The sequence below is a fragment of the Rhinolophus hipposideros genome (assembly GCF_964194185.1).
Source record: "Rhinolophus hipposideros genome assembly, chromosome: 1".
Lineage (NCBI taxonomy): Eukaryota > Metazoa > Chordata > Mammalia > Chiroptera > Rhinolophidae > Rhinolophus > Rhinolophus hipposideros.
In genome coordinates this window covers 57,001,104-57,027,613 of record NC_138047.1, presented here as the reverse complement: position 1 = coordinate 57,027,613, position 26,510 = coordinate 57,001,104, and the positions used below count along the sequence as shown (strand labels likewise).

The following is a 26,510-nucleotide window of genomic DNA, read 5'->3' as shown; positions in this document are numbered from 1 at the left end:
AATTATCTTTAGCCTTGGAAAAATAAAATTACCTGCCAAAGAAACTCCCACCTCAGCTGACTCATCTCAGACACACCAACACACACCTACGCTTACACTGATAACTCTGTAAGGTGTACCATTGCTCCATTTCTAACAACTTGAACCATTGATGAATAACTTGGGTCTAAAGACTACAGAGATGTTGTTCCAAAGAACTCATTTGGTAAGAAGGAGCACTGGAGTTCAACTTAAAACCAGTTTTTCAAACGGAAAGATTGGCTAGATTTAGAATGTATAGGCTGGTTACAGTAATTACATTAGAACCAGCGCCTGCAATCTAAATTCAGCCACCAGAAAAAAATCCTGCATTCTTTCAATTCTTTACTTTTGAAATGACAAGAAAAACAGAAAAGTGAAACAAGAAAAAGGAAATTGGCCAAAACATAAGCAAATTAATTATCCTTTAAATAAAATGCAAATTGTCAGAAATAGAAAAGTCTATAGAGAGTAAACCTATTTATTGCAACACATTTATTTTTATAATTCGAAATGTGAGCTGCAGGTAAGAATCTGACCAAAAGTGAATAAATTTCATAATAAATTTTGGAGATCAGAACAAGAATGAGTAGCTTTCTCACAGTCTCTTAGACTCTCTTAAGAAAAGTGAAAAAGGCCTTTAGTCTGAGTAACTGACTTAAGAGAAACAGAGGGGAAATGTATTAGCAACTCAAACCTGGAATCTGGGTCAAATATAAAAATAGTGCCAGATGTCTGAGAAGAAACCAACCAGTTGAATTGGTGTTACTTATTTTTTCTCATATTAAGCAAGCCTTAATACTTTGATCAAAAGTATTGCCTACTTTTATTAAGCTTTTCAATCATCTCCCTCCCCCTAAACTAAATCTTCATAGAATCTTTTCTTTTTGTAACTGTGTAGCTTGTCCTTTGCTTTATGTTCTTAACCACCAGGTTTGTTTTTTATGTTCTAAAGTTTTGGGAGGTGGTAGAATATGTATTGATAGGAAGCTTGCCATAGCACCCAGCATCATAAATAGGGAAACTCAGGGAAATCTCTGAAACTCAGGGAGTCCACTGAAATTAATTATGATGACCAAGTGTTCACAGATGCCTATTTCTTACACCCTGTGTTGTCTTGACAAACTTTAGTCAGTCCTGTCTCTTCCTGCCAGGTCCCTGAACTCTGATTTCCTGTCCCCTCCCCCCAGCCTGAGTTAGCACTAAAACACAAGAGAATCAGCTGACAGAACTAGACACATTTCCTGTCAAACCCCAACAATTGTGTCCTCTTGCTTACCCAACTTCCCCTTAAAAGAAAAGCCTTTTCTGTTTGAGATTCTCACACATTTCTGAGATGAAAGCGTCCTGCCTATTTTAAGTCTTTTTGAATACAGCCTCTCCCTATCTAAGTCTAGATTTGACAACTAGAAATGCTCCTGTTATGCATTTCTAAGGTGACACAGCTCAGGTGGGTTTTCATATCAAAAACTATGTGTTGACATACTGTATTAGACTCCTTGTATATGAAACATTTAGAATAGGTGGATCTATTAACACAGAAAGTAGGTTGGTGGTTACCAGGGGCTGGGGGAAACCACCAGTGGGTACAGTATTTCTTCTAGGGCTGACGAAAATATCCTAAATTTAGATTGTGGTGATGGTTGCACAACTCTGTAAATATACTAAAAAGTACTGAATTGTATACTTTGAATGGATGAATTTTATGGTATGTGAGTTATATCTCAGTAAAGACTAAAAAAATACTGTGATGTATTCCAGTGGTAAACTGAAATAGAAAATGAAAGTATGACATATCTTTAAATTCGTTGAATTATAAGGTCTTTCTTTTACTAGATATACATGCATGGTAGCCCAAATTTAGTGTATCATTCAATATATATTCCCAAGAATGCTTCTTGGCTCAATGAGTGATAGTTTGTACATCTCAATAAACTTTTTCAAATATTTCAGCAGGCAAAATAAAAAGCAGCAAAACTGATGTAAAGATTAACATAAAATGGAAAAAAGAAACTGGCTATATCATTGCCACTGGAATATTCTCAGAACTACTTATGGAGACTAATATCTATTTCATTTATTCAATTGAAAAAGAAGCTTTTTTCTTTCTTTATTGGCCAGTCTTTTAGTAATTTAATCAGAGTCAACAGTATTTTTTTTTTTTTTTTGAGCAGTTCTTGGATAAAGAGCCCTATTCTTGGCATTGAAGAGAAAATCAGAAGTTAAATGAAATAACACATGTGAAGGAAGCCCTGAGACTAGGGACTGGAACTTAGTCAGTGCTTGCTCCCTGTTATGTTTTCTGTAATTTACTTTAAAACATGTCAGCACAGACTGTGTGACATATGTGTGTATTAGTCTATGTCTACACTGCAGCACATAAAGTGGTTGGTTAACATCACAGATCGTGGAGCCTGACTGCCTGGGTTAGAGTCTCAGCTCTGCCACATATTCCCTGGGGAACCTCTCTGCCCCTCAAGGTTACCATCTCTACCAAGGAGATAATAATAGTCCCTAATCCATGGGGTTGTTATGAGGCTTCAATGTGTTGATATTTGTAAAGAATTTAGCACAGTGCTGAGCACGTGGTAAGTGCCAGATAAGTGTTTATTGAAAAATACAGTATGAAGAACCCTAATTCGGAGTTGACCTCCAGAGGTGGTAATTAACATTTGAAGATGAGTCAGAGGCTCACTCCAGAGGCGGTTACCCTTACACATCAGCTATCTTTATCTCACCACAGGAGCTATTAATTACCACGATGGATGTTAGAAATGATTTTTCATTGATGAAGTTCCACAATGTGTGAAGTACAGGTACTCCTTCCGACCTTGGAATTAATGAGGAGGACGCCTGTAGGCAGCCCAGCAGCCACCCTAAATTACAGTGGCTTAAGATTCCTAACAATCCTGTGTGTGGACGAGCATTTCGCAGATTTTGTTGCTCAACTCTGACTACGAAGGTCACTGATCCTTGATTAGGGTCTCATTCTTCTGAATGTACCTTTCTTGCAAAGTGTTCTTCGGGTGCCTAAAAGGACAGACTGCTGAGAATCTCACTGAAAAGACCGATCAGCTTATATAACTAACGGTGTTTTTGTCTGCTTGTTAATCCACGTGTCTCTCTAGGAAAGGATCCAGTCAGTGACTTCCTTTCTTTTTGACACCTTCCCACGTGGTACAGCCAAAGGGGAGGAGACCTATAGTTCCGACCTGAGCTCAACTTTTGGAGGCCACTGGCATCTCCCAAAATAACCCAAAATGGTGAATTACCAAATTGGCTTAGGTCTCAGCTTTCAATGAGGCTCAACAAAAATGCCAGTACAAATGTAATATTCTCATCTCTCAAGTAGTTTACAACCCAAACGTGGTGACAAGTCAAATACAAAGTTAAGAGCAAAGTGAGACAAGAGAAGATAACTTTTTCATGCATCTATTTAAAAACAGTGGTTGAGCATATGGTGTGGACGGTAGATTGCACTGGGGGCTGTGGGAATGCATAAGCCAGGATTCTTACACGAAGGGAGCCAACCTTGCCACTGATATCAGACAAGTGCAAAGTAATTCAGTTTACAAGCACTCCAGGGCTTACCTATGGCCAGCAGTAAGTCTTCAAAATGCCCAGATAATTCTCCTTTTATGCTGTCCTCAATGTCCTTCTGGCTAATATTTCTGTATTCATCAAATGCTAAAAAGCAGTACCACAAAAACATTTAAAGCATCCCTGTTGACCACATGTGAATATAGTTCAGTTTGGGGTTTGACATACAGCAAATCAAGGTGGTAGGTGGCAAGCTCAAAAACTCCTGTACATCATCAAAATTTGAACACAGAAGTTCTTTGTTTCTTCATTTCTTTTTAAAAAAATCGTCAGTAATACAACTTGAACTTCATAAGCCATTTTCTTCAACGATTTTCCTCTCTTTTCTTCCCTCCCTCTTCCCAGGCTGTTAGCGCTTTAAATAGGCTGAAAAGTTAAATAATAAATAATTTATCTAGTAAGGTAGGCTAATTTTAAATTATAGCAGCACCTAGCAAGCAACAGTGTGGTTGTTAATCAAATATGTTTTATCTGCTAAAGAAATCTTAACGATGAAGCTTTCTTTGTGCTGAGTAAATCATTCCCTAAGGGAGCATGACCTATTTCACACTTACCCAAAGGCATTTGAATTTCTTGACCAGTTTTTGCCCCAAAGCAAAACCTGTACATACGTCACCAACCATGTAGGCGTACTTTGTAAGCCAAGTAAATTTTTTCCAAGTAAATTTTGAAAAATGAAATTTGGGAGAGAGATCTAGGAGTGTTTCAAATAAAGACATTAATAAAGCAACTACAATAAACGATTACCAGTATTTTATAAATGACATCCTAATGCCAAAATTAAAGAAGGGCAAACTCAGAATTAAAAAAGGCATGGTTATATCCTGATGTTTTCTCATTTTTCCATGAACTCGGCATAAGCTTAGTCATGCACTGTGGTTGTTTTCCAGACTTGCACCTGGAAAGCCACAGTCACATGTTCAGAGTAAATGGAGTTGTGGGCTTCTGGGTGCTGTGGCCTCCAGAATGCTTAGGGAGACGCATGAGTGAAGGGGTGGGTGCTTAGCAGTTCCACGTAATAGTTGCTTTGATAAAGAGAGCTGTTTCCGCTCCCCTACGCACATCAGAAAGAGCTGAATGCTCATCCATGTTAATTCATTAACAGAGGTATCACAATGCCTGGTTTTTCTGGAAAGTGGCTAACTAGGGAAGAGTTGGGGTGGAAGTAACACAGTCAGGCTCCTCTATCCCATAGGAACACGCCTGTCTGCTCTCACCCTAGAGGGCCGCTCCTTTTCTTCCTGCCATCCGACCTCCATGTATTCTCTGTCACTCACTAGCTAATCACCTCAGCCTCCAGGGAAAACAACGGTAGTGTCCGTTCTGCCTTGACTTAGAACACAGCTTCCCCATGTTGTTTCCTGAATTATTGATACATAAAAATGGAGCAACCCTTGCAATTTTTTAACTTCATTTTCCAGAACTTTGTATGTTAACCTCAAAAACACTTGCAAAACAACACAAACCCAAAAAGGTTGTAATGAGAGTCCTTACTTAGTTTTAGCTGAGGAAAGCTCCTTAAACACAGGATCTCCGTGAACTTATCTTCGTCTGTGCCCCATTTGTTCTCACCAGCATTATAGAGAATCTAAGCGACAAAGGAGGAAGATGTAAATGTTATTATGAGCACAATTCTTTTTCTCTTGTTTAGGAGATGGAATGAGAAGACTGGGAGGTTGACTTTATTGTAGAGGTAAGTGAGGAAAGTATTCAAGTCTCTCACTTCTCGCAGACTGGAAATCTGAGTCAGGATGGCAGGCGCTAGGGGAATAATAGCCACCACGGGGAAGGCAGAGAGCCGGGGTTGGGCAGCCGTCAGGCTTCTCCTTCCCACAGGACGGGAGACAACAGCCCCAGCTGGTGCCACAGAAATGAGAAGGCAGCCAGTGGCGGAATAGTTAGATGAGATGTTTTCTTTGCTCTGTTACTGACCTGGGCATCCTTTTTGGCTAGATGCTCATCCACTTTCAGGCTTTCGTCTCTTCTGCCCTAAACAGAGAAGATGAAAATATCTTCAGGAAGATGAAGACAACAACCGGAAGACAGAATAGTCTAACACTTGGTAGTCCAACCCGAATCTTAGAGGTTCTTCTCCCATGGAGGTCACGTAGCATAGAGGAACTCAGGCACCAGGGTTCTCGTTCTGACTCTGCCACTGCCTAGCCAGGAAATTTGTAGCAAATCGTATAATTTTTTAAGCCTCAGTTTCCCTCTTCTGAAAACTCAAAGATCTTATGGGAATGAAAACGCAAGGCACAGACTGAGAGAAAATATTGACGAACACAAATCTGATACAGGACTTGTACTCAACATATATGGAGACCTCTTTAACATTCACCAAGAAGACAGCAAACAACCCAGTTGAAAAAAGGGCAAAAGATCTGAATAGACATCAGATATCCAGATGGCAAGAAAGTATATGAAAAGATGTTCATTATCATGCCATCAGGAAATTAAAAATTAAAACAATAACAGCAAGCACTACACGCTAATTAGAATGGCTAAGATCTAAAACACCTTCATCATCCTATTGCTGGCATGAATTTGGAACAAGAGGAACTCTCATTCTTTGCTGGTGGGAAATCAAAATGGTATAGTTACTCTGGAAGGCAGTTTGGTAGTTTCTTAATAAAACTATACCTTACCACACAATTGAGCTTCTTGGTATTTACCCAAAGGAGTTGAAAACTTATGTTGACACAAAAACTTGCACATGAATATTTACAGGAGTTTTTGTTCCTAACTGCCAAAACTAAGATGCCCTTCAACAGGCGAAACATACAGGAGTACGCCTCTGTGATGGAATAGTATTCAGCGATAAAAAGGAAATGAGCTGTCAAGCCTTGAAAAGACACTTAGCATATTGCTGAGCAAAGAAGCCAGTTTAAAAAGGCTGCATACTGTATAATTCCAACCATCTGACAGTCTAGAAAAGGCACTTACAGAGAGAATAAAAAGATCAGTGGTTGAAGGGGTTCGGAAGAAGAAAGGAATGAATTAGAGCACAGAGGATTTGTAGGGCAGTAAAACTACTCTGTATGACACTGTAATGGTGGACACCTGACATTACACATTTGTCAAAACACATAGAATGTATAACAAAGAGCGCACCCTGATGGACATTATGGATTTTAGTTAATGATAATGTATCAGTATTCATTCATCAACTGTAACAAACGTACCACTCTAATGTAAGATGTCAATAATAAGGGAAACCATGAGGGGTGGGAGGAGGGGCATATGGAAGCTCTCTGTACTTTCTACTCAATTTTTCTGAAAATCTAAAACTGCTCTAAAAAATAAAATCTAGTGGGAAAAAAAACAACAACCTCGAAGTTTCCCACCAACTCTGCTACTGAAGGCTCTGTCACTAAGTCTGAGTGTGGGCTTGTGTGCAAACACTTCAGTCCATTATAGCAGCTGGGAGATGGACAAAGAAGATGGCCTGAATGGTTTTGAAACTTATAGGTGAAGAAAACATTTGGCTATAATATTTAAAAAACAATTTGTTTTTACTTTCAAATATTAGATCCTTGTATGCCTGTCTGATTTTTGCATGATTTCATTTGTTTTTTTTCAGTGCCACTAATACTCTACCGTTAGTTTGCCATCTTATTCTCTCACCATACATTCTTTCCAATAATATAAATGCTGATTGTCAATAATAGTAAGCTGCCACTACCATGTACTGATTACTTTCTATTTGTACTTCATATTATCTGTCTGTCTATCTATCTATCTATCTATCTAGCTAGCTAGCTAGCTAGCTAGCTATCTATCATCTATCTTTACAGGACCCTAAGAGGTTAGTACTACCATTCTTTTAATTTTACAGATCTGAAAACAAAGGTCTTAAGGCTTAAAGTAACTTGTCTAGGCACTTAAAGCTAGTAGGCAACATGGGACCATAAGATTCCAGGTATGTTTGATTCTAGAACCCTGCCCTGAAGCCGCACTCTCCACTGTCTCCTGTGGGCACATACCTACATGCATGAGCACACGCAAATGGATGTGTAGAGTTTTGAATACAAACCTCTGGGAGTGTACGTTTACACCAATGCCTCATAAATTGGGTTTGTAGGTTCAACCTTCAAACATTTAAAACAACTGAAACCACAATTGGGATAAATTGTTTTCTAGTAGCATAGGGTTCCCACTTTTGACAAGCGTTGTTTCAGCTCTCAGGCTGAGACCATTGTTGAGATTTTTCTCTCACACATTAAGGGCTGTAAATCAGCTGCAAGAGGCAGCTGAAAGAGGTTGGTGACATGGGACTGAAATTACTTCCTCTTTTACTCACACCTGTGATTATATCTATCCTTGACCTTGCCACCTTTATTATAAAGTCATGAACTTCCTAAAAAATGACAGCAAGGTGTGGCCGCATTTGGTCACATGGTGATAAATGGTTTAGCGACTGTTCCAAAGATGCGAGGATGAAGTTGCAGCAAGTCACTTTTTAAAAAAAATCCCGGGACTGATATACCCATCTCTGAAGATAATTTTTCTGTAGCTTGCTTCCTACTTAATTAAAATGCTAACAAAAGAAATACATATTCTTTGGATTCTAGAAGAAAAAAACATTTTCTTACAAACGGAGACACTTATAATGGAAATAAACCATTACTTTATGTCAGATGATATACCAGAACATTCCTAATGTATTGTGAAACATGATCAAAACATTTTTAATCCATATACTAACCAAAAAAAGGTTTTTCAGTTACATCATTATGTTATAGTTTTACAACGGTGGCTAAATATATATATATATTTTTGAATAATCAATAATTACATATTTTAATTACATGTTTTGGGTAGGTAATATGTGCATATATTCAAAATTCTAAGTATACAGAGAAAATGAAGCCTTTTTTTTTTTCCAATCTTGTCCTTCATTCTCTGTCCCATACTTCTCCACAGAGGCAAACGCTGGTGGAGTCTAGTGTGTAATCTTGAAATGATATTCAATGTATACAGTAACATGTATGTATATGTATTCTGTTGTCTTTTTGTATTTTGCCTTTAATGTTTTATATAGTAATTTTTGATTTCGTGTTTGGCTGGGAAGTTTTCTTTTTTTTTTAATTACATTTATTGGGGTGACAATTGTTAATAAATTTACATAGATTTCAGGTGTACAATTCTGTATTACGTCATCTAGAAATCCCATTGTGTGTTCACCACCCAGAGTCAGTTCTCCTTCCATCACCATATATTTGATCCCCCTTACCCTCATCACCCACCCTATATATTTTTTTTAATTTAATTTTTTATTTTTCAATGACAGTTGACATTCAATATTATTTTATATTAGTTTCAAGTGTACAAGGTGGTTAGACATTTATATAATTTAATAAGTTCTCTCCCTGACTAGTCTAGTACCCACCTGACACTATACACAGTTATTACCATATTGTTGACTATATTCCCTATGCTGTACTTCACATCCCATGACTATTTTGTAACTTCCAATTTGTATTTATTTTTCTATTTTTTTAATTTATTGGGGTGACATCTGTTAGTAAAATTACATAGATTTCAGGTGTACAATTCTGTATTACATCATCTATAAATCCCATTGTGTGTTCACCACCCAGAGTCAGTTCTCCTTCCATCACCATATATTTGATCCCCTTTACCCTCATCTACCACCCTCCATCCCCCTTACCTTCTGGTAACTACTAAACTATTGTCTGTGTCTATGTGTTTTTGTTTCTCATTTGTTTGTCTTGTTCTTTTGTTGTTTTTGGTTTGTATACCACATATCAATGAAATCATATGGTTCTCTGCTTTTTCTGTCTGACTTATTTCACTTAGCATTATACTCTCAAGATCCACCCATGTTGTCACAAATGCTCCTATATCATCTTTCCTTAACGTCGAATAGTATTCCATTGTGTATATATACCTCAACTTCTTTATCCATTCATCTATTGAAGGACATTTTGGTTGTTTCCATGTCTTGGCCACCGTAAACAAAGCTGCAATGAACATTGGAGCACACGTGTCTTTACGTATAAATGTTTTCAAATTTTTTGGGTAGATACCCAGGAGAGGGATTCCTAGGTCATATGGTAATTCTATTCGTAATTTTTTGAGGAACCTCCACACTGCCTTCCATAACGGCTGCAATGGTGGCTAAATATTACACTGTTTGGTGGCAATGTAAATGTAAAATGAGTGAATCATTTCATAAAGAAAATTGCAAACTCATTGACTCAGTTTGGTTATTTTTAAACTCCCTAATAATTATTGTTGGGCATGCAGCTTCTTGAGAAATTAAAAAATAAAAAATAAAACCTTACATCTGCCAAAGTCAACAGAGCTTTCCGGAAGTCACCAGATGTTTCAGAACTAATGTCATCTCCAAGACTCTTCTTATATACTGAAACCAAATAAGAATGAAATTAAGCCTTGACAAACTGAAAATTATTATAAAACAGAGAAAATCTTAAAGTCAACATTGGCAAGGAATGAGTAACTGATTAAAAAAAATGATTTGCCTTTTTTTAAAGTTTAACTTCATGGTGCTCTTCTGAGATGGATACATTCTTCTTGTAACTATTACTGTAGTGTGTGCTATGGTAGATGCACAAGAACAGAAAGAATTGCCGTTCTGGACCAAATCACAGTCCATTTCATCCGATAATGGCACTAAGGAACGTATGAGGTGTGATCACAAAATACAGTGGATGTTAAAAATATATATATTACAGTGAAAGACACATTGCCATTTATCCCCCTCAAAATACTCCCCCATGCTTCAAACACACTTATCCCATCGTTGTTGCCACTTTCTGAAGCAGTTCTGGAAGTCCTCTTTCATGAGTGTCTTTAGTTGTGCTGTGGTGGCTACCTCAATGTCCTGAATCTATTCAAAACATTTACCTTTCATAGTCATTTTGACTTTGGGAAGAGCCAGAAGTCACATGGTGCCCGATCCAGTGAATAAGATGGATGAGGACACACCATAATGTTTTCATTTGACAGAAATTGATGTACCAGAAGTTACGTGTGACATAGAACCTTCCTCTCGTGATTGAAAAATACAGTGAATGCTGCTGCTGAGTGCCATCCAACAGAAAGGCAGGGATCTTTAATACTAAGGTGCATCAAACCTTAGTAACAGTGTGTGATAAGTTTCAACTTGTTCCATGCAGTCAATCGGGTGTGAGCTATAGTTGAGAGAAGGTGTGTTTTAAAGCATGCCATAAATCATCCTCCATCATGACAACGCTCCATGTCACACATCACTTCTGGTATATGGCAGTTTCTGTCAAATAAAAACATTACCGTGTGTCTTCATCCACCGTATTCACTGGATCTGGCACCGTGTGATTTCAAACTCTTAAAAATGATTCAAAGTCAAAACGATTCAAGACGTCAAGGCAGCCACGACAGAGCAACTAAAGACACTCATGAAAGAGAACTTCCTGAACTGTTTTAGAAAGTGGCAAGAATAATGGGATGTATTCGAAGTGAGGGGGAGTATTTTGAGAGGGATTAATGGCAATGTGTGTTTTACTGTAATAAAAATTTTAAAATTAAACATGCACTGTATTGTTTGATCACACCTCAGATGTATTGTGGGAAAGCCAGAGTGGGCAAGCTGCTAGTATGGCTTCCAATTTCCATTATCTCCCTCTTTCATAGTACTAGAACCCTGATATTGATTAAGACATATGCACAGTGTGAAGACTACATTCTCAGCTTTCCTCTTAGCTAGGTACAGCTCCATGACTAAGTTCCCGGCAATGAAGTGTAGGCAGACAGGTGTGACACTGCTGAGGAATCTCCTTAAGGGATTGCTCATACTCATCTTAGCCCCTTCCACCATCCTACTGACTGGTACATTGACTGATAACTGCAGCCCAGGCAGCCATCTTGGACTATGAAGACAAGGGCCACGTGTTAGTGATGGTATAAAAGTAAGCAGAATTCCTGAAAAAAAGTAAGCAGGATTCCTGGATTTCTGAAAGTTTTGAGGTGCTGTCCTACCGGTCGTAGAATTGTCTATCACTGGACTTCTTCTACATATGAGAGAAATACATTTACATCTTATCTGAGCCACTGTTATTTTGCTGTTTTACTGAACCGAACTCTAATCTTAATTTGTACATCTAGATTATACTATTTGATAGCGCTCAAAAATAAGAAAGTTACCCTAAAACATACTATTTTTCCATAACAAATAACAATGATGTGCTCACATATTTTACTACTGACTAGTTGTAGCCTGTTTTGCATAGTTTGTTATGTACAGGGTCCACTTATTTTAAATCTCTGTTCTTGCTCTCCACCCATGCCTCACAGTGATGCTCTTTGGGACATTATGTACCCGGATGTAGCATGTATCATGAACCATACCTGAGTTTTTGCTGACAAGATGATTCAGGATCTGAGTGATCAGGGGCTAGTCATACCAGAAAGACCAACCATGGGATTAGACAGGTCAGGCTTTGAACCGCATGATATCAGCCTGACTGCCAGGGGTTGGAGGAAGACTGCAGATGAGTTCCATCATGTGGCCAGTGACTCAATCAATCATGTGTATGTAATGAAACCCCAATAAAAGCTCAAGATACCAAAGATCAAGTGAGCTTCCCTGGTTGGTAATTACACATCAATGTGCTGGGAGGGTCATGCACCCTGCAGACGTGGAAGCTCTGCACGGGGGACCCTTCCAGACCTCTCCCTATGCATTTCTTCATTTGACTGGCCATGATTTATATTCTTTATAGTAAAACCAGAACTGTGAGTATCGCACTTTCTTGAGTTCTGTGAGTCATTCTAGTGAGCTACTGAGGGAGTAGTGAGGATCCCTGAATTTGTAGCCATTTGGTCAGAAGTGCATGTGGGCTGGGAACACTTAAGCTTGTGGCTGGTGTCTGAAGTGAGGGTATCCTTGTGGGGCCTGTGCTCCAACTTGTGAAGTCATGTGAACCCTGTATAGTTAATGTCAGAAATGCATTTTTACACTTCTGACAGACTATGAGGACTTCAGCTAATTATACTGAATCCACATACTCACCATATTCCTTAAATGGTTCATCTAATTTCCCACACCCAAAATCATGATGCTGACGTAAGTGGTTTTTAACATATAATATTAATATACAATGCTTTGAGTCTTACATTGGTGAAAATAGTTGACTTAATTAAGCAGTGATTGCCAAGAGCAAGGTGTGAATGCCATTGTTATGGAGCAGTTTCTAGCTCAAGCATATTCAAATTTTCTATGAAAATCCACAGACTTTAGCCCATTTTAGAATGTGTCCTTCTCTTCATGTCTTGCCTTCTCAAAATTCCTTGTGGAGAAGAGATTGGTGGGTTTCCGGGAAAAGTAACATTGGCTCGTATATGTGTGGACAGTGGTAAAAGCAAACAGAAAATAAGACTACCTGTGTAGTAGGCCTGGGAGATTGCCTTCATCTGTCTGCTTGTTCTGGTGGTTAAGATTTCAATCAATGCATCTTCATTTGTTCCAGTGCCCTAAAAAGGAAAAGGAAATCTATTTTTAGAAGATTTGAAAAGCTTAATTTCATGCATTTCACTCTCAATACCTTGTTTTATACAGATGAAAAGAACAGTTTTGAGTAAATCAACATAAGGTCCTATGCTGAGGCCCCTGTGGCTGGGAGGGCTCAGCCTGAGGGGGAAGGGTGACAAAATTAAGAAAAGACACAGAGACAGGAAAGCTGGGATTGGGAGGTCCACCGTCCACAGATAGGGGAGCAGTGGCGTAGTCTTTATTTCACACACAGTTTTTATACAGTCTTAGAATAGTTATCTAGACAAATAAGTATTAGCAGAAAAAGCAGGTATTATTAGAACATTTTGTCTTGTGTATTGGCCAGTTTGTTGTCTGTGACTGCATTAGTGTTATCTTGTACTTTCTGGGAGGATCCCGAGGCAAGGCTTCCCATGGGAATGACCTTGCAGCTGCAAGGCCCACTGTCAGCTCACAGCTCCCTCCCCACAGTCCTATACTGCTCTAAAGCAGTTTTCTAATTCTCCATATTTTAGTATTAAAATAACATGAATCATGTGGAGTTAACGGACATCAAAACTTTCAAAAAATTTTCATATCCTAGTGTAAAAATCAATTGAATAATTCTAGGAATATAAAGGGAAAAGCCTATGTCATTGAAGATCAGAAGGGAGCATTCAAACGCAGCCTTATACTTAGAAAGGTCTCTGCAATTCTTTTGAATGAGTTCATCCCTATACCAATGCACAAGGTTGGTCAGCATGTATTATCCTCTTCATACACGGAGGTTTTTAAAGCTTCAGTAACGTATGTCATGGGCCCACTTGGTCTGGGGCTTAGTTACCCCTGAGCCTCAGTCTACACTGAGGTCACTGAATCACACTGACACCAAGAGAAGCCATGTACTGTGAGACCTGGTTAAATGAGGCGAATGCAGCTTATGAAGAGAGGCTGAATTCTGTCCCTCTGTGACAGACTCCTAGCTGCCCCCAATATCTCTTCTTTAAAAGTTTAATTTGCTTTTTTAAAATTTATTTTTTATTAGTTTCAGGTGTACAAAGCAACGTAACAGACATTTAAACCCCTCATAAAGTGATAACCGCCCCCCCCCAAGTTACTACCCCTCTGACATCGTATATAGCTGTTACAATACTATAGGCTATCTTCCCTATGTTGTACTCCACATCCCGTGACTATATATACCTATTTATTTAGTTACAGTTGACATTCAATATTATTCTACTTTAGCTTCCGGTGTACAGCGCATGGGTCAGGCATCTACACCGTCTATGACGTGATCTCCCTGATAAGTCCAGGGCCCATCTGGCACCTTACATGATCTTTACAACACTGTCGATTATATTCCCCGTACAGTATTAACTACCAATTTGTATTTCTTAATGCCTTCACCTTTTTCACTCTGTCCCCGACCCATTCCCATCTATCACCCTGATAGATCTAGTACCTATCTGGCACCATACCTGGTTATTACAATATTATTGACTATATTCCTTAGGCTATACCCTACATCCCCATGACTACTGTGTACCAACCAATTTGTACTTCCTAATCCCTTCCCCTTTCACCCATGCTTAACTCCCCTCCCAATTTATTCATTTTTAAATACACTTTTATATTTTTAAATACATTTAAAAATGTACAAAAATACATTTTTAAATACATTTTTTAGAGCAGTTTCAGGTTCACAGCATTTAAAAATACATTTTTAAATACATTTTTTAGAGCAGTTTTAGGTTCACAGCATAATTGAGTGGACCCAACACATCTTTTATCTTCCTTGCTTCATAATAGAAACCCCTACATTTTAACTTAGCACATAACTACCCAAGTAAATACTATATTTCTCAGCTCCCCTTAGAGCTAGGTTTATCCATATAACTAAATTTTTATTGCTGTAAGATATGTGAGTATCACGCGCAATTTCTGAGCGTCCTTAAAGATCAGGGATGAACCCTTCCTTTTCCTTTACTCTTTTTAGCTGACCGGGATGAAGATATAATTGCTGGATCTTAAGCTGGATCTTTGTTGAATTGGTGTGGTCAGGGGGTAGAGGGAAGAGATGGTGTGATGGTCAGTTTCATGTCAACTTGGCCAGGCCACGGTCTTCAGTTATTCAAACACTGATTTATGTGTTGCTGTGAAGGTGCTTTGTAGATGTAACTAAAGTCTATTATCAATTGGACTTTAAGTAAAGGAGATTATTTTAGATATTCTAGGTGGGCTGAATTCAGTCAGTTGAAAGGCCTTAAAAGAAGAGCTGAGGCTTCTCTGAAGAAGAAATTCCACCTGTGGGCAGCACCTTCAGCTCATGCCAAGAGTTCCAGCCTGCCTTCAGATTTTGGATTTGCATAGCCAGCTTTCATAATCATGTAATCAACTCCTTGCGATAAACATTTACGTCCTGTGTACTGATTGATTCTGCCTCTCTGGAGAACGCTGACTGATACAAATAGAATTTTTAAAAGTCAAAGAGATAGACATGAGCCAAACTGTGTTAGGTGGTAAAGGGCATGGTAAGGAGTTTTGATTTTCAGTATCGAAAGCCACTGGCGATTTATACAGGTGAATAGTAAAATCTGATTCTAAAAATAACTTTATAAAAATAATTTTGGCTATTCTGTGTGAATGAATCTGAGTCGGGCAAAAATGGAGGCAAAAGGACCAGTTAGGAGGCTACTGACAACGTCTAGTCAAGAGATGATAGAATGTTGGTAATGGATTTTGAGAGATGTACACACATTTGTGATACATTTTGGAGTAAAGCGAATGGACCTGCAGATAGATTTGAGAGCTCTGAAGAATGAGGGAAAGCATAGGGTCAAAGATAATACTAAGTTTTTGGCCTAAGCAGTGGTGTTGACAATGGTGCCATTCATTCTCAGTGACAACAAAATAGAGAATTTGACTCCTCAGGTCAAAAAAAAACAAAATTAGGGTATGACAATATCCTTTTAGCCCCAGGAACATGTGGGCTCGAGGTTCCACAACTGCTCCCCATTTCAGGATTGTTCCACCAAATGGAGCACACAGAATCAAAATGACATTCAAATCTATCACATTGACACCCGTATCTCAAAAATGCGCTGGAAGAAAGTCACTACTTTTGATGACATAGTCAAATCCTGGGCAGAAATAGCTTGTGTAGGGCTCATACCTTCATGGATTTCTTCAGCTGCTTCGCATCAAACACTGCTGGAGGAGTCACGAGGGCCACCATGAGGTGCTCAAAATGGCCAGAGAGATCTCCTTTCAAATCATCTTTCAGTTCCTAAAATAAAAACAATGAGAAAAAAAAAGTAAAAAGGTAAACGACACATACTCTTCCTTTCTCTTTCTTCAAAGTCACCTAGTGAAAGCCAAACATATATAACAATTCAGATGAAAATATGTCCATCCACAGGGAATAAACAGAAATACTGAAAATATTTCTATGGCTATTAATCTGTATTCTATGATAACTTCCAAAATGTTCTGTATTATAGAAGGTTTTCTGAAGGAAAGCCAGTGGAAGGGGTTCCATGCGTGCCACAGATAGTAACTGTGTGCTCAAATGCATTTCCTAGGCCCTTGATACTCTCAATGCTTGCGTTGGGGTGAGGAAAGAGGAAGAGGAGGAGGAGCCCTATAATTCACACCCAGCATTATGTAAGTATAGTCCATCTCCCTGATTAAGGCAAGTAACATGGTTTCTATTTCCAATATTCAAAAAGTGTTATTGAATAATTATTTTTCCTGCTCGTGATAATTTTCAGTTCTGAAAGAGGCTGGCTTCTATGACAATGTGGAAACAGACCAATGTCTACCATGCGACTGAAGGTCCTACTGGGGGGCGCGGCACGCTCCTTCATGAAAATTGAATGCAAATAGCTCTGCTTTAACTGCCACAGGGTGTTTCCTCTCTAAATGCTAAATTAAATTCCACTACCATCTGTCCTCAGCCCAAGACTTTCCAACTGAATCTTATTTCACATGCTCTCCTTCTATTCCACTGTGAGAAACGATTGTTACCCTTCACCTCCTCCTTCCTCCATATTCTGGAAATCCTGAAAGGTCAATGGATCATTCATGTTCCCTATACGTGAGTGTGTTGCCTTGCCTAGAAGCTTGGCAATTCATTTAAGGACAAATGTTTGCTGGGCTCCTGCTGTGTGCTAGACATTTATAGGTGAGTTAGACATAATCCTTGCCCCTAGGACATTATGTTCTAATGGAAAAAATACAGATATTCACAGATAAAATTTCAGTATAATATGTTAAGTATCTGGTAAAGCGTGAATGTTAAGTATCTGAGAGGGGTGTCTCAATGGAGTCTGAGGCTTGGAAAACCTTCAGCAGGAGATGCCTGAGCTGCCTCTGGATGTTCACTAGACATTCTCAATTCGCACCTGGACCCAACAGCCTGACTGATCTCTCTTACCACTTTTTCTCCTCCACAGTTCATTAGCCATAACACCTAAAATAATCTTATAAAAATATAACCTAGATCATATTATTCCCTTGCTTACAAACCTCCAGTGGTTCTCTATTGTTAGAATCAACTCTAAACTCTGTACCAAGACCCCAAGGACCAGCATGTTCTAAATCTCTCCAACTTCATCTCATGCCTTTTCTCCCCTTTGCTTTCTACACTCCTGCCATATTGGAACTCTTTTTGTTTCTTAAATATTCCTAGCTTGTTTTTGCCTCAGGGCTTTTGCATTTACTATACCTTCTGTCTGAAATGCTCTTCCCTCTAGATCAAGCATAGCAAAATACTTAGTATTCCTTAGTCTTAGCTGAGAGTAAGGTGATAAGCCCTCACTGACATTTCTTTACCACACGATCTAAAGGAGCCATTCACCAGTCATTCTGTCAATCATCCCACTTTAATTCTTTCACAGTACTTACCAATATCTGAATTTATTTTATTCATTTATTAGTTTTTAATAGAATGTTAGCTCCATGAAAGAAGAGGATCAGCTTTTTATATGAGTGAATCACCAATGTCTAGGATATCTTCTGACACAGAGTAGTGCCCAACTCCTGACACAGAGTAGTTCATTATTGAACAAATAAACTGGAAAACACACACAAAATGTTCTTGTATAGTTCTTGTATAGTTTCTGGTACTTAGTAAGTCTTCATTTGCCAAATGAATTAAATCTATAATTACATAAACACGTTAAAGTTGGAAGAGAAATTAAAGATCATCTAAGACGGGATTTATGAGATAATTGGTCAGATAATTCTTTGTGGGGGCTTTCTTATGCTTTGTAGGATGTTCAGCACCACCCCTAACCTCTACCCACTCATATGCCAGAAACATCCCCTTCTCTCCCAACAGTTGTCATAATTAAAACGTCCGGAGACATTGCCAAATATTCCCTGGAGAGCAAAATCATTCCTGGTTTAGAGACACAAATCTAAGATACCCTTCCTTATTTAACAGGTGAAGAAATTGAGGTCCAAAAAGAACAAGTAACATGCCCAAGGCCATTCAGCTGGTTAAGGGCAAAATCAGGGCGCATATTCCATGCTGTTGACTGAATACACAGGGTACTTTCTGTTACACTTGGCTTCAAACAAAAGATCTGTGTGCATAATCCGGTGGGACCATCCCTGGTCCATCAGTGATTAGCTCTTTACTGCCTGTTAAATTCATCAAAATGCACCTTTCCATATGCTGCTTGATATTCCTTAACAATCAGCTGCCGCTGTGCGTTCGACCTCTCCGTCAGAATGCTGATGAGCGTTTTCTCGTCAGTTCCTAAATGAAATGAAAATAATTTTGCTATCAACCCCAAAATGCTTAACATTTGTCATGAACAAAAGAAAAATGACTAATGTTCTGAAACAAACGCAGACAGGGAGGCATCTTAATTCCAGGTTTTTAGCAGGTTGAAACCTCTATTTCTTTGTTTGCTTAGCTTTTGGAAAAGAAAAGTAACTTTACTTGGATAGTTTTGAGGGAAGAAAACAATCATTACCCAAATATTCCTATGACAGAGGGAGGAACACAGGAATGTACTGCTTTTGCACTCGGATTTTTCACTTGTATGAGGTTCCATTACTGTCTTATCACCTTTTTTTCCTCTTCCTTATCTTTACACTTGGTATCAAAATTTTTCCTCTAGAAAAAAGGAACTAACATTTACTAACAACCTACCAAATACTAGGCACCTTTTATTCATTGTCATATTTAATATTCACAGGGGCCCTAGACAGTAGGCAATTAAGCTGTCCTAAAGATGAAGACACCAACACTTAGAAAACTTACCTCACTTGCCAAAGTCATGCAGCTTTTAGAGTGGCGCAGCAGGAATTTGAACCCAAATCTCTGACTCTAAAACATACATATCTCTCTCTGGCCCATACCTCTCTCAGGCATTCCACAGCCACATACTTAGCACCTGAGTAAAGAATAACATCAGGCCAGGGCTAATGCTGGTTTGCCTGAGAATGACCTCAACATCTTTAGTTTCTTGATAATTATAGTATTAAGATAACGTTGGAGTCGTGTCAGCCTCTGCAGCAGTAGAGGACTACACCTGGGTTGGGGAGCTCTGAGTTGGCTTGCATGCCTTGGACGTGCATGACTAGAATGGTATAAAAGATCAATTGGAATGCTAGGCTCCCCTTTTCTGTGTGGAGGTGACCCACACCCCTTTTGGCTATACACAACCTTGGCAATCAGTGGTGCACACTCTACATCGTTGATGGGGCAAAAAAAAAAAATGTATTTGGTTAGCTACTGAGCCTCCCAATGAAGGATGCTGCTCCACTGTATTTCAGGGCTTTTATTCTTCTGTACAGTTAAGAAAACATAGAATTAGATTAAAGCCCAGTTGCATTCTGTGAGTCCGATTATTAATTTGGACCTGTAATGGCATATGTGCTGGTGCATGATTAGACAACTTCACTGCACACGTATCTCAAACTCAGCTTGCTCCAGGTTGAGTTCATGCTACTTCCTCTCTAACTTGTCAACTTGTCTTTCATTCTGTTTTTTCATCAATGACATATTATGGATGTAGTCATCCAACCAAACATCCTGGGAGTCATCCTGTACTCTTTTCTTTTTCTTTCTCCCTACAGTGTAGCAATCATCAATCATCTGCATCTCTTGAATTTGTCTTCTCCTCTGCCTCTGTGCATTCATTATATTTTATTGGAAATTTCAATAGCATCCAAACAGGATCCCCTTATAATTTATACCGTATATTACTGCCTAAGTAAAGTTTTTTTAAATGCACTTGATCATAGCGATCTGTTGGTTGAAATCATAATGGCTCTCTGTAACCTTCAGGATGAAGTTGATACCCCTTCGCTCACATACCAGGTCATTAGGATCTACTAGCTCAGATGCTGTAGGGAGCCTGCTTTAGCATGTGACTATACAGGAAGATCTAGGCTATTGCCAGTGAGTAATGATTTAATGTCACGAGAGGCTGAAATGTGTCATGAATCTGTTTCCTGTGAGAAAATTCTGATTTCTCTATGGAGCAACAGTCTTGATCATGGGGTGGAGGAGGAATCTGAACCCAAACCTCTGATTCTAAAACGTGTATGTCTCTCTCCATACCTCTCTCAAACATTCCAGACCCATACACTTGCAATAAAATTTATTATAACCCAAGTTAAAAGAGAAGAAGACATTTTCATGGCCTGTAATTAAGAAAAAAAGTTTGATATCCAGAATTTATAAATAAAAATCTTGTCAACCATGAAGACAATCCAATTGAAAAATGAATAAAAGACATGAAGAAGTCATTCATGGAAGTAGAGGCAAACAAACAAGAAACGAAGCTTCTTGTAACCAAATCATTCATGGGGGTGTGGAGGAGAGAGGAAACAAACACACAGGCAGAATGAGATACAATTTTAGTCCCAATCAATTAGAAAAACCAAATCATTAAGGCCTTAACAAGTACTGGTGAGAATATGAAGCAAGTATTACTTCTAGGAATGTAACTTTCTATATACATTTCAGAGAGACGTTTGGTAAAATTTCTCATTTGCAGATGAACAGCTGCTTCAACCTAGAAATTCTAATTGTTACATTGTAGAGCAATGTTAGTAAATGCGCACATGAGACATAAGCAGGAATATTCAATGCATTGTTTTATATTGTAATAGAAAAGAATTGTAGGCAATTTAAACATTCCATCAATAGTCTTATCTTATGATATAGTAATTCAATAGACTACTATGCAGTTAAAATTAATGAATTAGAGCTAAACATATCAACAGGGATAAATCTCAAAAAAACAACAACATAATGTTAAGGGATAAAAACAAGTTGCAGAAGAATGTATACAGCATAAAGCATGATTTCAATTTATGCTGTTTGAGACCATGCAAAACAATATGTACATACGTATGTAGTTATGGAATTACAAGTCTCGTGAGAATAAACTCTAATTTAGGATAGTATTTGTCTCTAGGGAATGAGATGCAGTAAAAAATGGCAGGGATTGTATCTGTAATAATTTATGATGATGATAAGTACCATTTTTGGTAGCAGTGATGGTGATAGGTGTGTTTAATATTAAGTAGATATGGCAAATTTTAAGATTTAATAAAACTGGGTTCCCTATACTTCTCCTCATTATTTCATAACTTAAAAGCACTTTACAATTCCTTTGATCAAGGAAGCCAACTTGGGCAAACTGAACCATTGAACTTTTAGACTGTAACTTTCTTGATTTGCTTTAACAGTAAGAAACGAATTGGAAGAGAGATCCAAGATGGTGGAGTAGATAAATGCCGTGTTTGCCACATCCCATGAACACATCAAAATTACAACTAAATTATAGAACAATCAACCTGGAGAACCATCTGAAGTCTAGCTGAACAGAAGTTGTATAACTAAGGAGATAAAGAACAAGCCACGTTGAGACTGGTCGGAGGGGCAGGGATGAGAAACAGGCTGGTGCCAAGCTTCCATGTGGCGATTGAAAATCAGGACAGATATCTCAGCTACAGAAAGTCCCCACAGAGGAGCAAGGGACCCCAGCCCCACACCAGGCTCCCCAGACCAGAGTACTGGTGCCAGAAAGAGGAGCCCCCACAATGTCTGGCTGTGAAAAACATTGAGGATTCCGACCATCCAGGTGGGATGGAAAGCTATGGGAAACAGACATCTTCTTAAATGGCCCACAGTCTCATTTGCTTAGAGGTTCTCACCATGGACACCAGTAGAGAGACAGTGACTGGGGGTGGGGGGGAGCCTCGGAGACATACGAGAAAGACTGAGTGGTGTGGCTTCGAGGTGAGTATTGGAGGGAGATTGCCATTTTCCCTGTGTGGGGTCTTTCTCCCATGCAGCTGGTAGGCAGGCTCTATCTTTCCTGTGTTGAGTCCTCCCCCACACCCATGGCCAAATCTGACTCTGACTTGGTCTGGTGAACTCCACTTGCTCCACCCTGGTGACTTTCTAAGACCCTGCCTCACTGAACTTCCACACCACATGAGGCTTTATCAGCAGCCGAACCGCAAGGGAACTGGCAGGTGGCAGCAGGCCTTGGGGTCCCGGCTTTTTGCAAAGTTACCCCAAACCCAGTACTAGTGGGAGGCATCCTTGGTTGAGAGTGTGGCCTCTCCCATGCACCCCCAGGTCCAGCACAGGCAGCAACTGGCTGTGGATTGCTTTATAGCTCCTACTCGTAGTCCCTGACCAGTCACAGGCAGTGGCTTACCTGGGCCAGAACTGAAGCCCTTCCTAAGAGGCCCCAATCAACATACTTGGAGGTTGGCTTCAGACCTCAGCAGAGCACCACCCAATTAGCCCCACAGTGGCACATACAAAAGGTAGTCTCAACAGACACAAGAGCCCACTGGGGTGAATCCTGCTCCATGGGGTAAACCTCCAGCACAGCAGCCCATAAGCTGTGGATGTGGCCAAACCCCACAGCCAGTCAGCCTGAGGGTCAATCCCACCCATTGATATGCCAACAGCAATAAAGGCTCAACTCTAAGGGACACTCCTGCAGCAACCGGAACAAGTGACCAGGGAGACTGTCATTGGGCCCCACAGGGCACCTACTACATAAGGCCACACTGCCAAGGCTGGGAAACAGATCTACCTAATACACAGAAACTAACACTGAGAGGCAGCCAAAATGAGGAACCACAAAAATACATCAAATGAAAGAGCAGGAACTCCAGAAAAAGAACTAAACAAAGTGGAGGCAAGCAACCTACCAGAGACAGAGTTCAAAACAATGGTTATTAAACTGCTCAAGGAACTTAGTGAGAGCTTCAATAAAGAGATAGTAAGCACAAAAAAGTACATAGAAACCATAAAAACAAAGAACCATTCAGAAACAAAGAATGCAATAACTGAAATGAAGAATGCAGTCGAAGGGATCACCAGCAGACTAAACGAAGCAGAGGATCAAATCAGTGGTTTGGAAGACAAGGTAGTAGAAAACACTGAATCGGTACAGCCAAAAAACAAAACAAAAAAAAGAATTCAAGAAAAATGAGGATAGTTTAAGAGACCTCTGGGACAACATCAAGCATAACAACATTCACTTCATAGGGGTACCAGAAAAAGAAGAGAGAAAGCAAGGGATTGAGAACCTATTTGAAGAAATAATGACTGGAAACTTCCCTAACCTGATGAAGGAAATAGATATATAAACCCAGAAAGCTCAGAGTCCAAAACAAGATGAACTAAAAGAGGCCCACACCAAGACACATTATAATTATAATGGCAAAGGTAAAGATTAAGAGAGAATCCTGAAAGCAGAAGAGACAGGAGACTAGTAACTTATAAGGGAGGTGATTTCTCAACAGAAACTTTGTAGGCCAGAAGGGATTGGCACAAACTATTCAAAATAATGAAAACCAAGGACGTACAACTAAGAATATTGTACCCAGCAAAGCTGTCATTTAAAATCAGAAGACAGATAAAGAGCTTCCCAAACAAGGAAAAGCTAAAGGAGTTCATCACCACTGAACCATTATTACAAAGAATGTTAGAGGGACTTCTTTAAGATGGGGGAAAAAATTAAAAATTGAGTAAAATGGCAATAACTACATATCTATCAACAATTACTTTCAAAGTAAATGGACGAAATGCTCCAATCAAAAACATAGGGTGGCTGGGGCAGCCAGTTAGCTTAGTTGGTTACAGCACAATTCTCCTAACACCAGGCTTGCCTGTTCGATCCCTGGGCCAGCGTGAGCTGCGCCCTCCACAACTGGATTAAAACTATTTGACTTGGAGCTGATGGTTCTTGGAAAAACACACTTAAAATAAAAATTTAAAAAAAAATAGGGTGGCTGAATGGATAAGAAAACAAAAACCTTACACGTGCTGCCTATAAGAGACTTACTTCAGATTGAAAGACACACAGACTGAAAGTAAAGGGAAGAAAAAGGTTACAGCATGAAAATGGAAAAAGGAGATGGAAAAAAAAAGCTATGGTGGCAATACGTAAACCAGACAAAACAGATTTTAAAACAAAGTCTATAACAAGAGACAAAGAAGGACACTTCTGAGTATTTAACCAAAGAAACACAAAACACTTCTTTGAGGAGCCATGTGCATCTATATGTTCATTGCAGCATTGTTTACTATGGCCAAGATGTAGGGGTAGCCTGGGGGTCCGCTGATGGATGAATGGATAAAGAGTAGGTGGTACACACAGAGGGTGCCAAAAAACTGTATATACATTTTAAGAAAGGAAAAAAACTGTATTAAAGTTGTAACACAATATATACCGATAACAAAAGATGAATACACGGCATGTGTATACATTTTTTTGGCACCCCCAGTAGATACAATGGAATATTGCTCAGCCTTGGAAGGGAATGGGTTTTTACCATGTGCGATGGCATGAGGGTGTTATGCTGAGTAGAACATGTCAGACAGAGAAAGACAGATGCAATGTGATTTCACTTATATTTGGAATTTAAAGAACAAAATAAACAAACAAGCAAAACAGAAATACACTCATAGATACAAAGAACATTTTGATGGTTGTCAGATGGGAGGGGAGTTGAGGGGTAGGAGAAAAACGAGGAGGGATTAAGAAGTACAAATAGATTGTTAAAAAGTAGTCATGGGGATGTAAAGTAAAACACAGGGAATATAGTCAATAATATGGTAACAGCTATGTATAGTGCCAGCTGGGTACTAGACTAGTCAGCGGGATCACTTCTTAAGTTATACAAATAGCTAACCACTAAGCTGTACACCTGAAATTAATCAAAATAATAGTGAATGTTAACTCTAACTGAACATTTAAAAAAGAGAGGAAAAGGTGAAGGGGAATAAGAAGTCGAAATCTACAGGTAAAAAATAAATTAAGTCATGGGGATGTAATGTACAGCATGGGGAATATAGGCATTAATAATATGATAGCATAGTAGGGTGTCAGATGGTTGCTGGACTTATCATGGTGATCACTTCCTTAGGTATATAAATATTGAACAACTATGGTGCACCCCGGAAATTGATATAATGTTGTGTGCTAGCTATATTTTTTTAAATAAAAATCTTAAAATAAAAAGAAAGGAATTGTAAAGCATTACTCACCAATTCCTCTGATTGCCTTACGAATCACTTCGGCATCCACTGATGGGCTAAAGCCTGGATAATCTCGCACTGTCCCTCGGTGTCCCACCTAGAAGGAAATATTTGAAAGTCCTCCTAGTTCAAAATGACATCTTCGTCTATATGCATATTCCCACATGCATATTGGAAACATATAACAAACCCATAATTTGTACACCTTCCTGTTCCTTCAAGGGTGGTTCAGTAAGTCTCTTGTGCGTAGACATGCAGGCAATATGACATCTACCGCATATATAATGAGGCCTCTCTTTCTTCTGCTGTGTAACAAATTAGCGATATAAAACACGTATTTACCAGAACAATGAATTATGTTAATCCTGGTGACTCTGAAGAATACTTGCTTTAAAGTGGCATCTGCATCAAAGGAAGGACAAAGTGTGAATTTCCTACATCCTCTGTTTTCAAGTGATAATTCAAAGCTCTTCACTGCATCTCACACAGAAGTAATTCTGGCTTACAGACTTCAAGATGTTTTAATTAATGTTGACCATTGTCTTTGGGGAACCATACACTAAAGGATCCATAAATGAAAACTCCATGAGGACTGCCTGTTAAGCTTTGTTTAATGGATGTGCAATTATGGCTGATAAATTCTCTTCTGAAAGCTCCACTGACATAGATCTTCAGGAATAGCATGGATATGAAAAATGCCACAATACTAATTTTAAACACATAAATTAGAAACATATCAGTAAGCTGGGAAAGATCATCCTGCAGAAAGAATAAAGTATCTTAAAAGTGCTTAAGAGACTATAGGACAGCCACAAAGATGTTGAGAAAAATCCAAGTAAACATGTACTTACATGATATTTT

At 38.9% G+C, this 26,510-nt stretch overlaps 1 protein-coding gene across 7 annotated transcripts in view; it reads right to left on the bottom strand.

Moving 5' to 3' along the window:
• ANXA3 (annexin A3) overlaps positions 1 to 26,510 on the bottom strand; it is a 59,064-nt gene that overhangs the window by 11,345 nt on the left and 21,209 nt on the right. For all 7 annotated transcript variants that reach the window (XR_013991928.1, XR_013991929.1, XM_081028686.1 and 4 more), the window contains 8 exons: positions 25,659 to 25,746; positions 18,784 to 18,878; positions 16,287 to 16,400; positions 13,023 to 13,113; positions 9,927 to 10,006; positions 5,551 to 5,607; positions 5,113 to 5,206; positions 3,610 to 3,705 (listed from right to left, as the gene is read on the bottom strand). Coding sequence is in view for 5 of the 7 variants with exons in the window: in XM_081028686.1 (XP_080884812.1) it covers positions 3,610 to 3,705; positions 5,113 to 5,206; positions 5,551 to 5,607; positions 9,927 to 10,006; positions 13,023 to 13,113; positions 16,287 to 16,400; positions 18,784 to 18,878; positions 25,659 to 25,746 (715 nt within the window). In the remaining 2 variants the exon portion in view is untranslated. The remainder of the gene's footprint in view (positions 1 to 3,609; positions 3,706 to 5,112; positions 5,207 to 5,550; positions 5,608 to 9,926; positions 10,007 to 13,022; positions 13,114 to 16,286; positions 16,401 to 18,783; positions 18,879 to 25,658; positions 25,747 to 26,510) is intronic.